We start from the raw sequence: 16426 nt of genomic DNA on the forward strand, positions 1-16426 counted from the left end.
CCTGAGTTTGGATCCCAGCATCCACAGAAAGAGTCTGGCAGCACACACTGGCAGTACCAGTGCTGAGGAGACAGAGACAGGCAGGTCCCTGGAGCTCACTGGCCAGGCCAGATAGCCTAGCTGGATCAGTGAGCTCCAGGTTCATTGAGACCTGTTTCAAGAAGTAAGGAAAAGAGCAAGTGAAGCACTGAAGAAAGTACCTGACAATCTTGGGCCTCCACTAGCTTATGTAAAAATTTATAAGAATATAAACACCCCCCCCACACACACACATTTTCAAACTTCAACAACATGAGAACTTACAGGATAGAAATAGTATATGATAATACTTTATTCAAAAGTCTCTTACCTAAGCTTTCTCAACGTTTGTTTCCTCTCTTTTCCTTAGATAGCAACTATGTTGGGTGTCCTGCTGTGCACATATAGTATTAGTATCTGGGAGGCTGAGCCAGGAAGATGGTATGAGCCCCAGAGTCCTGGATAGCAGCATACTTCAATGAGTAACTGACTCACACACACTCATACACAAAACAAACCATGTAAATTTACTCAGTGTACTTAAAGTGTAAGAAATACAGGCTCTACGGCTGCTGCGAAGCAACTGTCAATGTGACTCCCCATAACAGTTTACTATAATAGCTCACTGTGTTTATTTTACTAATGTGACAATCATACAGCTAAAGGACTGAGCAGCCTTAAAAACAAGGATAACCAACACATTCATAAAACAGCTAGTGGCCAAAAAAGAGAGAAGTCCTCCATTAAAGGCACCTCAATATCTGCTAAGAATACCCTGAACCCTGGATCCTTAGAGTTTGTGTTGTATGGTTTTTCATGCCCCACTTCCACCCCGCCCCCACCCCCACCCCGAGTGTTAGCAACAAAAAAAAATCCTGGAATGGAGCCTAGACCTGTCTCACAACGCAACCACTGGAAGGTAGGAGTTCACCTGCAAGGCCTGTGTATGCATGGAGGCACACCACACAGAAAGCCTTCAGAGCAGAAAGCCAAGGAAGGGTCCTCAGTGACACTGTATCCTTCCCTCTCATCCTCAGAGAAACGGAACTCTTTTATTAAAAAGTAGAGTTTGCTAAGTACACATAATGACTACACCTGAGAAACAGAAATATAGAAAATCAATCCAAGGGGGAATCAGGCTCTATCAGAAATTACAGGCAATTTGTGCTCATCAAGAGAGAGATTGATAATCAGATCATATGGTCATAAACACAGGTGTCAGTATGGTGGCACACACTGATAGCTTATAACCTGAGAGGCTAAATCAGAAGAAATTAGTTTGAGGCTGGCTTTGATGACTTCCAGACGCTGTCTTAAAGCAAAAATCAAAGGCACGATGGAACTGAGATACTTAGATGGGGTCATAGGTGGTGCCTAGGAAAGCCATTGTGTAGGTCATCTGGTAGTGTGTTTCAGTGTCAACACTGGGAACCCCACAAAGGAACTTCTGGTACTATTCAACCCTAGTAGGTACCAAAGACCTCAGGAAGCAACAGCAGGGAAGTACAGGAAAGCACTCTGGTCTCAAAGACCAAATTCCTGGTTGACGGCTTCCTTCTAGCCATGGTTCTCAGAACTCATGATCATTCCTGTTCTAATTCCTGCACACATCCCAAGGCAGTTGTGGTTTCTGATCAGTGTAGCTCAGGTATGTGCTTAAGAGAGGTCCCAGCTCACCACCAAAGTCTCAGATTCTGGAACAGATCCTCCTAGGCAAATACATCTAACTCCACTCTGACACATTTTTGTGACTGTTTTGACATTTTTATACTTCCCCAACCCCCACCAAAATACAGCTCTGCCAACAAATGAAGGTGGTAATGACTTTGTGATTGATTAGCGAAACTCAACTATTCTTTTAATCCATCATTTACAAGTTTTTGGCAGAAAAGACAAAATAAATGTAGTATTTTGACCTTAAATCAGTAATAGAGAGAAATCTGGGAAGACACACCTATAGGCTAGAACAGCATATTCCTAAATAACCAATACATCAAAGAAAAAAATCATGAGATAAACTAGAAAATAAATGGAAGTAAATGGCAAAGAAAATACAGTATCCAAAACTTATGTATCCATCTGACATGGTAGCACGCACCTTTAATCCTAGGCAGAAACAGTCGGATCTCTGTGAGCTGAAAGGCCAATCTACCCTACACAGTTCTAGAACAGCAAGAGTCCCTCCCCTAATCCATCCCCAAAGTATGAATATGCAATTATTACTGCCTGTGCTAAACATATCTTCAGGTCCACAAGCTAATCTTATACTCGACAACACCTAAAAAGGGAAAAAATGAGCCTAAAGTGAAAGCAAGGGTGAAATAATGCTTAGGCCAAAAAATAAAGAGAAAAACTGAGCAAAGGAAAAGCTGGTTCTTTGAAGACATCATAGAACTAGGGCTGGAGAGATGGCTCTGGGTTCAGAGAGCTTGTTGCTCTTGCAAGACTCCAGGTACAGTTCTCAGTATCTATATACTGGCTCACAGGTACCTGTCACTACAGTTCCATGGGGATCCAAACTCCTTCTGGCTGCCACAGAAAACTGCACAAACATGGTACATATAAACTCATGCAGTGCACATACTCACAAACATATAAAGCAACAAATAAATACACAAACAATAACAAAAAAAGAAAAGAGTTTAGATATCAAAGTTTTGGACCTCACAGACTAAAAACATTACAAGGGAAGCCTGTATGGCAGATACTTTGACTACTGAATGAAATGGTCAGAATTCTTCAAAAATGTAGCTTGAAAAAAAAAATCAACTCAGAAAGAAACAGGAAATTTGAACAGACTTATAACAAGTTAAGAGGTTGGCTGCTAATCTGAAAAAAATTGCACAAAAAGAAAAACTCAGGTGTGGCCACTAATGAACTTAGAAAAAAAATTAAACCAAACAACCAAACGACCAAATGACTACCACCACCACCACCACCACCACCACCACCACCACCACCACCACCACCACCACCACAAACCAACTTGCCAGAGCATTTTCCAGAAAAGAAAAGAATGCTTCTCGGTTCATTTTCTGATGGTCTTTTCTGACATGAAAAGCACACAGCACAAGAAAACCACACACTGGCATCTATTATGAGCAGAGCCATAACCCTTTAACAAAATACCAGTCAACCAAGTCCTCAGCATTAGAAATGCTTATATCGAAGAGGCTCATTTGACCTAAAGAACAGGACAGGATTGAGTGACAGAAAATAAACACAGATGCAGACAAAATCCACTCGTAAAAGCTAACGCTCATGATAAAAACCACCCAACAGATGTGGAATAGAGATGAACTTCTTTAAGCTGGTAAATTTCATTTAAGATAACAGACTCACAACAAGCAGCATAATGGGGTAGAGCTTCAAGGGGAATGCTTTCTTCTTAAGATCAGAAAGAAGACAATAATGTCTACACACTTCCATTTAGAATTATACTAAGGGTATAGTGCACCCCAAGAGAAAAGACAGAAAATTAATGACGCCCGGAATGGAAAGAAGAATGAAGCCATCTTTGTTCTTCTTAAATACCATAATCTTGAGAGTAGAAAATCTTAAGGAAGCTACTAAATAACTCTAAGAACGAAGAAGAAAGCCTAGAAAGGATGCAGGAAACAAGATCAATTGGTAAGATGAAAGTAACAGTGCTGGGATGGAGTTCAGAGATGGACGGCATCCCTAGGGTTGATTCCTAGTTATGAAAAAAAAACAACCAAAAAGGTGAAAATAGACCAAAACTGACTCACAGGCTGAATGTATCCCTACAGTAACTGTTGCTGCTCTTTTTGACAAAAAAAATTGACCACCTATTCCTAAATTCCATATAGCTCAGAGATACAGCTCAGTAACTTCCCCAGCATATCTGAGACTCCAGTACACCACAAAACAAGAAAACAAACAAAACCAAACTATCCAGATAGAAATGCAAACAAGTCAGATTAATCAGAACAAGTCTGAATTCAGACATTAAGGTATGTGTCTTTGATCCAGAGCACAGAAGCAGGTAGACTGTATGAGTTTGAGGCTAGCCTGGTCTAGAGTTATGGGCTAGCCAAGGCTACACAGTGAGACCCTATCTCAAAACAAACAAAAACAATTCAAAAAGAATTTTTGGAAAAGGATTTTAGTTCAAAGACTTGCACTTTCTTATTGAAGACTCATCTAAAAAAAAAAAAAAATCAAAATAACCACCACACTGTGATAATGGTCTTAGGTTAGGTACACAGATCAGTGGTCAGAATGAAAAGCAAACCTAGGGCTGGAGAGATGGCTCAGCACTGACTGCTCTTCCAAAGATCCTGAGTTCAATTCCCAGCAACCACATGGTGGCTCACAACCATCTGTAATGGGATCCAGTGCCCTCTTCTGGTGTGTCTGAAGACAGCTACAGTGTACTCATATACATAAATCAATCTTTTAAAAAAAAAAAGGAAAAGCAAACCTATGAATTTTGAAAAGGGTGACAAAGTAATTCTATGCGGAAAAGAAAAACAGGCTACATACACTCAAAAATGGATGGTAAACTTAAGTCTAATAAAAGTAAGAAACTCCCGAGATAGTACCTGACCTCTCTTTGAGTGGATGAAAAGACATCAAACACAGTGACACATAGGGACACTTCGATGATATACTGCCAGACACATCCCTTATCAAAAATACCAACTATGTCTGATAAGATTCAATTACAGATATGATCTCAAAATGAGAAATTTTCAAACCAGAAATGACTGGAGTCAGGATCAAAGATGTACAATGGAGAACGCCAGCTATCAGCATTAAGGGCAAAACAGCCATAAGCCAGTGTCCAGCTACCCACACAGAGCGAGCTCTACTCAGTAGAAGATGGGGAAGTCACCTAAGAGAGGAGAAGGTGTTACCCCAAGAACAATGAATGTGAGACGGACAGGAGACAGGATAACAAAAGGAATGGGTTTAAACAGAAGTCCATGACATCACCTGGACAACACAGTGGTAAACAGCTAAAAGCTACAGTGTAAAATAATGTATTAATGTACAATGCAAAATAGTGTACATATATTAAAAACACGCAAGGGTCCACTTCCTGCTCTGATACCCAGTTGTAACAGGGGTGGAGGTATAGCAGGACACTTACACAGATGCCGTTCATGAAGCGTACCTCACTTCTGGAAACTGAGACAAGAGATTTACCAGTGGAAAATTATTGCAGCATTACTTAGACACCGAATAACAGCAGGTACTATTTACTGAGTGATTACCATGGGCCTGGAACTATTTGCTAAACTCATACCTTCCAATCCTCACCCTAAACCAACTAAGTGGACTGGATTCAGAAATTTACAAACACCAGAAGAGATTTAGATTCTGGTGGGTCACTGACTGTGAGAATGTGACAGTTTGAGTCTCTTCTCCATCCCTAAAATGTTCTTAAAATGTTTATACTAGAAAGAGAGAGAGAGAAAGAGAGAGAGAGAACATTTAAAAGCTGTTTCTGCTCCAACTGCTTGAAACACATGCTACCTCCATAAAGCATATTCCCATTGCTTCTCCTCTTGGTGTAAATCCACCTCTATTTGCTGTCTCACTCCTGAGTGAGCTTCATTCCCAGAAGTCACTTCCTGTCATTTATCAGATGTTCTTACATCCTATTTTCTCTCCTTTCTGACGCTTCAGAATCAGACCACGTAACTATTCAAAGGCCTCCAAGAAAATCTTTGTGGCAGATCTGGTAGGCACATGAAGACATGTTTAAACTGAAAGCCTGAATCCATGATGCTTCTTTGTCCTAAGGGTGCTTTGTGTGTAACGAGTTGCCCACCTCTACTTCTCTAATAAGGGAAAAGTCCAAGTGGCACAGGGGAAAGAAGGCTGTTCCATACCCAAGGGCCAAAGGTTTAGCCTAGCCAATACCTTGATACCCTGAGATGGTGTGAGTAAGTAAATAAAATGATCTCAGAAACACAAAAACCCCTGACGATTTTAGGCAAGTCTACTAACGGCTCAATGGTGCAATCAGCCACCCAAGCAAAGGACAGTACCCACCTGTGCATGTTCCCATTGGTGGTGAAGGACTGACCACACACTGTACACTTGTAAGGCCTCTCGCCAGAGTGAACTAGCATGTGACGGTCCAGGGAGCTGGCAGAGCTCAGCGACTTCCCACAGATGCTGCATGCGTGGTCAGCTCCTCCAGTGTCTGTGTTGTGCTGCAGAAAGCAATCAGCATAACGGTCATTGAGAAGATGGCATTGGAAATACAGATCTGGAGATCTGTAAAAACCAGTAAAGTCTCCACATCTCCCAATCTCCCCATTCCCCAAGTTTCTTTTTAATGTCAAAGGCATTAGAAGCTAAGTATATGATTATTTCATTGTATTATCTTCCAGTTGGATGCAAAACTCAGAACTAGTCTTTACAGGTCCACAGGTTAGACTAACACATATATTATGAACTCCTCTGGGCAGGAGTCTTAACTATACAGCCAATATGAGAAACAAAAAGGATGTTCACACAGTCCCTCCTCCAGTTTGAAAACGTAGGCTGGTTGTTAGAGAACAGAAATCTGTATGGGGTAGTTTGTGCTTCTGAAACATGACAAGGAACATCTCTATCCACAACCAAGTTTCCTCAGTGCCTCGGTGTTGTTACTATGTAGCAGCCTCTTAGGATTTTAATGCATCATCATTCCCAGGTGTTTTCTCTGTCACCAGCAGTCTTTCATAAACCAGCAATGCCATAAGAGGACGAAGATACAGCCAGTACGGTGTAAGATTACATGTAAAGGTCCCCAGGACTGTTCTCCGTCCTCCACACACATATACAGAATCAGAAATGGGGAGAAAACACTATAATCTTTCATTATGAGATTCAGTCAATACTGTACAAATAATAAAAAGCATTATATCAATATAAGTGATCAATTAACTGGATGTTCACTTTCTTTGAAAAACATATTCTATCTTAGACTACCATAGAAATGTGACTATGCAAAAATTACTTCATAATTATCCAAGATTGCTAAAACACTAAATTTTAAACATAGCTCATGATTGATTAGACAATTCAATTTAATTAAAAGCAAATCATCCCATTAGTGAACACTAATACAGAAGTCGGGGCAAACCTGACGGATGTGCATGGTCAGCTGGTGCTGGGTGGTGCAAATGTTATCACAGAGGGGACAGTTGTAGGAAGACTTCTTCTCCTCTTTCGTTTCCTAAAACAAGGTTAAAACAGAGGATGATTTGCCCATCACAGTGAACTGGTATCTTCTATTTTTGTCATGGGCCCATGTCTTAGAGCTGGGTCTAAGCAGCTAAAGTCATTATACTGGAGCCTGTCCAGGTGTTTGTGCATGTCAGTCCCCAATCTGTCCTCAGTTTCTTTGCTTATAAATGGGAAAAATAACATTGGCCATACTGTGCTAAGACTACATGAGTGGGCAAAGAGGAGGCAGTGCCATGGTGCTCTGCACAGACAAGGCACTAGGTGTTTATCACTATACCTGAGCTCCAAGTACCACTGTCTTTTGTTGTCTGCTTGCTTGTTACTGCCTCAAGCAGCCCAAGTTGGCCTCAAACCCTTTCAGTAGCCTAGGCTTTCCTTAACTCGACTCTCTTGTCTTCACCTCCCACATGCTAAAATCATAGGTCTCCAGCCCCCTTAGAAACGAAAGAGAAGCAATGAGGTCTAACAGGGAAGCCCATCCTCCCAGTGGAAGGCTTCCTCAGTACCCACAAGAACTCTCAGAGGGACCGACAAGGCTCTGCTCATAAAGCTAACATCTTTTTGGCAGTGCCCATAAATAAAGAACAAGAACTCTGACCTCATCCAAACCAGTCCACATGACAGCCCAGACTGAAGACTCTACAAGAGGTGACAAAAAGCCCAGCTCACTGGTTAGCTGGCTCATTTTATTTTTCTTCCAAACATACAGGACAACCTTCTTTCAAGCAATATATTCTCACCTTTCTACAAAAATGGCTAACTTCTTTCACTGACCCTTTGTTAAAAGTTCCAAGTAATTCATGGGAAATCACAAGGAATTACCTCCTTAATCACACAAAACATGAGTTTTGACATGGGTCCCTGTCTCTGATCCTAAAACTAACTGTACTCATCCCTGGGCAGCTATCAGGAATTATGATGGTTGAATATTATGTCACCAGGCTTTCAGAAACAGCAAGATCATCCAGGAGCTCTGTACAATAAAAAATTCTAGACTCTCAACATGCTGGACCAGGACTGGGTGAAACACATGAGATCTGTTTGTCTTAAAATCTCCCCAGAAGACACTGATAGCTCGGTGTGGTCATGAGCACTTCCATGGAGCACTCATGTAGAGCTGGATGCAGAGCTCACACTGGCAAGTCCAGCCAAGAGAAAGCATTTGGGGGAGATGTTATTGCTAAATGAAGTCAGACGCCAGAGAGGAAGATTGAGTAAATGCTCTGGCCAACCTCCACATTCTTTTCTGGTTTTGGGTATCTCTGAGTAGATTTTTTTTTCTCACCTGAACTCATTTGAATGTGTTTCTGCTTTCCCACTGTTAATGTCAATTACTGAGTACATGCTGAATTTACAGCAACATCAGGCTTGGGTTTTTTTTTTTCCCCCTCCATAATCCCTAGGAGATGGCCACTTATTATGGATCCCATTTTATGGAAAAGGAAACTTTAGAGTACAGAGGGACAAGGAACTTGCTCCAAACAGAGAACAATGAAGCACTGACACCAGCTTAGTCCTCAGACTAGCTACTCAGAGGCTCACACCCAAACCATGATAGTATATGAAGTCTGACCCCAAGGCACAAGAGAAGCAATACCCTTGTGATGTTTGTGAGAGGTGATGAGAATAAAAGTTATCCTAAAGACTGTGAAAACAAATGGCACCATAAACCAGATGGATGGATGTGTGGTGATGTCTTGTTTGTGGCTACCTTCTCTCTCTCTGGAACAGGTCTCACTCTAAGCACCTTTCTGGCTGTGGAAGTGGGTCAGAGAATTAGGCGAGTCAAGCATTCTCCCTCTCAAATTCTAAGGAAGTTGAAGATCCCAAAGACATTAAAAAATTAAAAAAAATCTGGCTTCACCAAGTTATCTACACATTTCTAGTTCTCTCAGAGGCACAATAAGAAGAAGCTGCAGAGTTAGGTCAAGACTTCAAGAAAAAGTCGAACCTTGAGGCATTTTTGTCAATTCATCAGATTAACAATACTATGTAAATTTTTTTTATAATGAAAAGATTCAACAGTACATTGTATTGGTGTGCATTTAAAAAACCCAGCCAGATAGTGGCTTTAGTCCCTGAGAAGACTGAGGCAGGGGACTGCTTGAGTCTACAAGTTCATGCTAGTCTGGCAACACATTGAGACCTTGTCTCAAAATAACCTCTAGGCATCCAAGTGGCCAGTCACTCGAGGAGACATATTTTAATAAAATCATCTTGTGGTCACCTTGAAGTAGACACCAGGCACATTGTGTGGAGGCACACAGAGCTGATTGCTATTGACTCTAGGGTTGATCATTAACCTCTGCCAAGCCTGAAGCTGGCAGGGCTGTCGTGTAGGCCATAATGTAAGTTCACAAACCAATGGTGGTCTGTGGAAGCAGATTTACTAACTTTTAAAGGTGAACAGAATAGAAAAAGAACACTGTGATGATGGAAGAAGCCCACTAAAGGCTTCTGGGCCCAGTTATAACCACGCTGGTGAGAGAAACTTCCTGAGCTGAGAGATAAAATTAGCAGCTAATGTGATAACTAACCAGTCCATAATGAAACAATCTGGCACCCTTGTCAGCATCCGGCTGTGGCTAATCTCTCCTGGAATGCCATGGTCACATGGATGCAACCTTTCCCAAGGCGCCCCCTCCTTTCTACTCTCTCTGTCCAGTTGTCAGGTAAGAAGGCTGCTTCCTCAATCCCTGAGCTGTCTATGTACTGTGTTTTGTTTTCTTAAATTTGGTGCTGTATTTAACAGGCTACCTCTGGCCTAGGTCTCCCTTCTAAACACAAAGCCACTCTATTGGATCCCTGAGGGAGAAAGGGATAGATAGTAAGTGGCTCACTTACTTACACTGCACACTGACTTCTTCACTCCCAAATCCAGAGGTGGAAGGAATGGTGGCTGTCTTCAGTGACCCTAACTGTCTCTGTACTGGGAAGGAACCAGAGCCTGGACCTGGGGCAGCTAAGTCATGTTGTGCTACTTAAGGAAAAGTTCTTGCCCATGCTCCATTCATTCTTGGTAAAGCAGAAAAGGATGAGGAAGACAATGAATGACCTCACATTTCTTAGTCATCCTTGAATGCTTGGCACCTGGCAGAGTAGCTAACGGAAATAGAAGCTAGGTCTATTGTTAAATGAGTTGATAGACAGTAAGACAGATGGAGAGATGGACAGACAGGCATATGAGAGTGGAAATAAACCTTTTCTTCCCAGGGCTAGTGTTCCTTCTGTGCTCAGGCTGAGCATTTTCTCAGGCACCCACAGGAAGAGAGGCACACGAAGGCAGGGGAGAAAGAGAGAGAGAAAGAGAAAGAAAGAGAGTTATCAATGCTCCAAGCCTATAAAACATTCCTGAGCTCTGTCAAGGCCTCAGGCTTGAGTTGAGGAATGGAGGCATGCACACTTACACACTGCAGGGAACATGGAGCTGCTTCCACCTCCTAGAGGAGACATTGAGCTAAAAACCTGAGCGTTTGTCAAAATACATCATAGACGTTCTCAGAGAGAAGTCTGCATAAGAACAGTCATTAGTTCACAAAAGCCCCACCGGTTTGTCCTCCTGTCCATGCTGGCTCCCAGACACTCTGAGAGGAATACCTTGTCTCCAAACAAGGCGTAGTCTGACTGCATTATACCAACAGGAAACTAATGTCGCTTTACACTATATGATTTCAAAGATGAACTGATAATTATTTGCCCTCTGCCCCCTTATCTAAAGCAACAACTTGTCAAAAGTGCCCCATTTGTTCACTAACTGAAAAAGACAATGCCTTGTTCCCAGAAGAGGAGACAGGGGCTTTTCTAAACAACATTCATTCCTCCTAATTTAGGTTGATGCAATCACTCTTTTGAATCTCTCCTGATCCTGTGGCCATCGGAAACTCAGGAGGATTAAGCAGAATGAAGTCAGGGCTTTGCACTGCTATGAACCAACCGAGCACAAGCCTTTTCCATTTGAGGATTCTCTGAAGCCAAAAGCCAAAATAGAAAGCTGAACCCTGAACAAACAGGAAACTTATTGAAGTTTTTTTTTTTTTTAATTTCCCCAAGGAACTATCTTAGAAAGAAAACAAACAAACAAACAAACAAACAAATTAATCAGCTGTGTTAAAAGGAAAGAAACTGCATCATAGCAGAAGAAGCCAAATTCATTCTATTAAACATAAGCTTGTGCTTAAGTCAAGTCACAGGGCAAAGAATAAGGGTGCATTCCCTGAAAGATACCATGGCATAAAAGATATCCTCCATGCAAGGATATAAATCATGAAAATATTTGCTCCTGATAAATGATGACAGCTTTTGGATATACCTTTAACTCAGAATGAGTCTAGGGTTTCCTCTTAGGCAGTGTGGGAACTTCTACTCTACACTCTCCTGAGAAGAAATCCACTAGCTGCTACCACCCAAGCCACAGACCCTTACCTGGTTCCTTCTGCCAATTCGATTTGGTCCTGGAGGCTTCATGGGGGACTTGATGTCCTGGGGGCTCCCACCGTTCTCAGTGACACTCGCTACGCTCATTACTGCTGACATCATGGTGTTGATGGAAGACAGGTCTGAGTCTTCTAAACCAGTGGATGAATTCGATGTCATCGGGACAGAGTTTTACGCTTCTAAGAAGTCTCTGCTATAGAACTGAAAAACAGAAACCAGTGATGCTCTTGTGAGAAAGTTTAGGCTTATCATAGTCACGTAGTACTAATCATAACTACCATGGTAAGAGAGACAGAAATGCCCAACATCCTTTTCCTAGTTCAACTCACATCCAGAAGAGAGATCAAAATTATTATTATTGTTATTGTTGTTATTATTATTATTGTGGTTTGTTTATTTTGTTTGAGACAAGAGCTTGCTATGTAGCCCTAGCTGACCAAACTCACTATATTGCCCTGAATGACCAGAACTCCCCAATCCTCCAGCTTCAGGCTCTCAAGTACTGAGATTACAGATGTGAGCGACCACACTCAGTTCCCAAGCAGCCTAAGCTTTTTTCTACTGATGTAACCTGTTTCTGCACACCTGTTTCTAAGTGCACACCACCAGAACAATTCAAGCCATCTGAAACAGGCTCCTTTCCCCCTTTTTTTTAATCCCACATGTATTGTGGGATGTTTTGTGTTTACATGTTAGTGGATACATATATGCATAAGTATAGTTTCCTTGATAGCTGCCTACTTTATGCACAAGGAAGCATGTCACACAGAACCGAGAACTTGCTGATTTGGCTGGTCTACCTATCCCACCCAAGGATCCTGTCACCTGCCTCCTGAGCACTGGGTTATGGGGTGGGGTGTGTCCCATGCACACCTAGCTTTTTAATGTGGGTGTTGGGGATTCAGACTTTGATCCTCACACACAGCAAACACTTTATCCAGTGTGCCATCTCTTTAACCCAAGCTTTCCCTAATCTTTGGGAGCAGAGTTCGGAAAGGCCAGAGCCTTTCTAAGAGGAAACAAAGCTGCTGTTGGCCAGCACCTTCCACATACCCTGTCCTTGCTTTCTTCTAATTAAATGTTCTAGACTTAAGAACTAGCTGATAGGAAACTTCAGGTTTCCTCTAAATGCACTCAGTTTTAAGAGGGTGTGTGTGTCAACTCTATAGACACCAACTGTTGCAATTATAACCAAATCTAAAGCCTGTTTCCAAAAAAAAAAAAAAAAAAGTCACCTATACCTCATAAAAGAACTCTCTCCATTGCTAATTACCTCCATTTTCTGCCCCAAGTGATAGTCCCTTGCTCCTGTCATCCACATGGAGTAAGAAATGGCTCTGCTGAGCCCCTTTCTTCTCTTGGTATCACTCCTTTACCCTGGAAGACAAACAGGAGGCACTGTATTAGTTAATTCATGAAGGAAAGCGACTCAGTGCTGTTGGCTGGGAGTGAGTGGTACATGCCTCTGACCCCTGACCCCACACAGAGATGAGAGAATCTCAGTTCAATGCTAGGCTGGGCATAGAATAGAAACTTGTATCTCAAAAAGGAGAAGAAACAGATTCAAAATGTGGAGCCATTTATTTGCTGTAATCTCAGATCATTATGCTCATGAAATACAAGGAGGAAAAAGTAAGTCATCTTTTTCAGATAAAACTGTATGATGTGGGTTTTCAACCTAACATCCCCTACTGTCTCATATATGCTCAACAGCCAAGGAATTTTTACAGTATTTTACTCTTTCTCAGCTACAATTTCATACTTTTTTTTAATACTGTACCCCATTTCTTCACAGATCCCCACTTGACCCACTCCATTTATTATTTCCTAAGAGCTCAGAGTCTAGACAAAATTAGGTCGAATCTAGAAGACACTGAGTGACAGGAAACAAATGACCAAAAGGGAATTCATAACCTAAGCCATATCAAAATTGGCTTTATTCCTAAAACAAAAGATAAAATATAAGGGAGCCACTCACTAGTAGGGAATTTGTTTGGCCCATACGAGACTTTAACCCCCAGCACCTCCCCTCAAAAGACAAAATGTACTTCACACTATTATGATCTGATGCATTCCCTCAAGAGTTGACATTAGAAACTAGATTCTCAAGTTCATAGGCTTGAGTGATCTTTGGAGGTGGGGTCTTTTAGAAGGAAAGTGAGCTCCAGTGAGGAGGAGGAGGAGCAGGAGGAGGAGCAAGTAGACCTACCCTGCCTCACCAAGAATGAAAACTCAAGCCCGAGTGGAGTGCTGCCTATCCGAAGTCGCCCACCTGACAGCAGACCATTTAAAATTATTAAAAAGTGTCTGCATGCTTGGTTTCTTTTTTTTTTTTTTTTTCCTTTAGGAAAAAAACCCCCATGAAGCCAGGAGTGCATACACAGAAGAGCATACACACTTAATAGATTGGTAACAAGTATATAATCAGTTCCTGCTGTAACCAATCAGCATGTATAAATACACTATCGGTACTTTTTTTTCTTCTTGAGACAGGATTTATCTATACAGCTCGCTTTTTGTTTATTTGTAGACAGGATCCTGGCTGTCCTGGAATCCTCTATGTAGACCAGGCTGGCCTCTAACTCACAGAGATTCCCAGTGACCCCATCTCAAGACTGCTGGGATTAAAGGTGTGATTAAAGGTCTTTCTGCTGTAACCCAGACTGGCCTGCTTCAGATACCCTCACACTGGAATATTTATTACTCTTTTCAAGGAAGTTATGTAGACTCTGGATTACTTTTATATTTCTGTTGAAAACTGGTATACAGACACATACAGGAATATAGTCTGGCATGGATCTTTCTGACTCCACTGTTCTTTTGTGAAGATGTCTCCGACTGCTATCCAAGGAATCCTTGAGGCTGGAGTAAACAGTAAGCAGTAACTGTAAGCAGCAGGTTAGGTGGGAAGCAAGCTCATCTTTTTGTGCTGGGATTACACGTGTGCTGGTACCACCATGCCTAGTCAACATATTAGGGTTATGATCCACCATGTCCAGCTCAATAGGAAGTAACAAAACATCTATTTACTCCATAAAGACAAACTACCAATAATCCCTGCCTTATAGTCATCATATCAAAGATGGGTTTTTTCAAACTAAGTAATTAAGACACAGGCTGTCAATCTAGTAAGAGTATATATAGCTAGTGATATGTTTATGTGCTAGCTACCTAGCACCTTTTCTTACATGAAAAGGAGAAAAACTTTGCAATCATGTTTCCCACTGCCTGGACAGGAAGACATTGGCTACATTTATTTCCTCCTAGGCACTAAAAACCCATTTGTTTACTTCCTTTCCATATTTGAGATGTTAAATAAACAGCAGCATGGTTTTAAAGGGAACTCTGATTTCTGATGAAAATGCAGTTAACAAAAGGAGAGGAGTCCAAACACATCCTGAGAGGATGCTGTCCCCAGAGCTGGGGTACAGCTCCACACCAATCAAGTCTGAGTCTGAGCTGAGTCTGGCTCGGGATTTTTCCTTTGGGATCATGGAACAGGGCAGAAGGAAAAGCCTAGCGTAAACTCAATGCTGCTAATTGTTCTGCTTTAGAAAAACATTATAAACAACATTCATCTTTACATTAATGCTGAGGTACAGGATCATTTAATCAGAAACAAGCAGGCTAGTTCTAGTTGATCCTATGCAACCAACCCGAAATACTGAACAACAACCATTCAAATGAAAACAGTCAACTTGATGATACTCATGCTATGAAAGACAATTTTCCCTTTGATTCTCCCCCTCGGTCTGGACCCCGCAGGTACAATGCCATTTCCCATGTCTATTTTAAAAAGAATACTTATACTTACTCTTTAACACATGTTCCAAGTCCCAGAAAGAATCCTGTGCTCGTACCTTGTGGGGGTCAAGCTTTTAGGCCTCCTACCTACCAGCCTAAAATAATTTTAATAGTTTAAGGTCCATATGCAATGTGTGCTTGTTTAACCCAATAGTTACAAACCTAAAAAAATTCGCATTCTCTCTCCCACACAATCTCTTCTTCCTATGTACTTCTTTCCTATGTAGTGCAACTAAGCTCATTTTTAAAACAAAAATAAAAATAAGCCTGCCGAGATAGTTCTATAGGTAATGGTACTTGCTAAACTTGACAGCCTGAGTTCAATCCCTAAGATCCACATGTCAAAAGGAGAGACTGATAGTCATAGGTTATCCACTGGCTTACACACACACACACACACACACACACACACTCTCTCTCTCTCTCTCTCTCTCTCTATCCCTCCCTCCCTCACCCCCCCCCCCAATTTTTTAAAATAAAAATCACTGGCCCTGCTGGGCAGTGGTGGCACATGCCTTTAATCCCACCACTTGGGAGGCAGAGGCAGGTGGATTTCTGAGTTCAAGGCCAGCCTGGTCTACAGAGTGAGTTCCAGGACAGTCAGGGCTACACAGAGAAACCCTGTCTCGAAAAACAAAAACAATAAATAAATAATCAATCAATCAATCAATCACTGGCCCTGTTTTAATACAAACATGCCCAATTGGAATCAGAGAGGAAAGACCGCAGATGAAGCTCCTAAGTCACAGATGTGACTGACTGACACTACCAGGCTGATTGTTTCAGCTTTACTGTTCCAGTTTTGAACCTGCACTTTGGAACTGGGAGTTGGGAGGAAAGAAGAAAAGAGGAAGGAGGAGGGGGGTGTCTGAGGTTTTGTTTCCTGTGAGGTAAACCCACAGCATCCTATTCTGAGACTCCTCATCCCACACCAGACATTCAACAGATCAAGAACCAGTAA

General features: G+C 41.7%; 1 protein-coding gene across 9 annotated transcripts in view; it reads right to left on the reverse strand.

Annotated features, from left to right (window-relative positions):
* Nucleotides 1–16426, reverse strand: part of Rreb1 (ras responsive element binding protein 1) — a 180473-nt gene that overhangs the window by 47435 nt on the left and 116612 nt on the right. For 8 of the 9 annotated variants that reach the window (XM_076939177.1, XM_076939176.1, XM_076939178.1 and 5 more), the window contains exons 3-6: nucleotides 12935–13038; nucleotides 11650–11862; nucleotides 7124–7216; nucleotides 6043–6206 (exon numbers count right to left, since the gene is read on the reverse strand). In XM_076939177.1, the coding sequence (XP_076795292.1) occupies nucleotides 6043–6206; nucleotides 7124–7216; nucleotides 11650–11820 (428 nt within the window). In that variant the 5' untranslated portion in view covers nucleotides 11821–11862; nucleotides 12935–13038. Of the gene's footprint in view, nucleotides 1–6042; nucleotides 6207–7123; nucleotides 7217–10427; nucleotides 11606–11649; nucleotides 11863–12934; nucleotides 13039–16426 lie in introns of those variants that run through there. The other variant, XM_076939179.1, reaches the window with a different exon arrangement.

The sequence above is a fragment of the Arvicanthis niloticus genome, chromosome 8 (assembly GCF_011762505.2).
Source record: "Arvicanthis niloticus isolate mArvNil1 chromosome 8, mArvNil1.pat.X, whole genome shotgun sequence".
NCBI lineage: Eukaryota > Metazoa > Chordata > Mammalia > Rodentia > Muridae > Arvicanthis > Arvicanthis niloticus.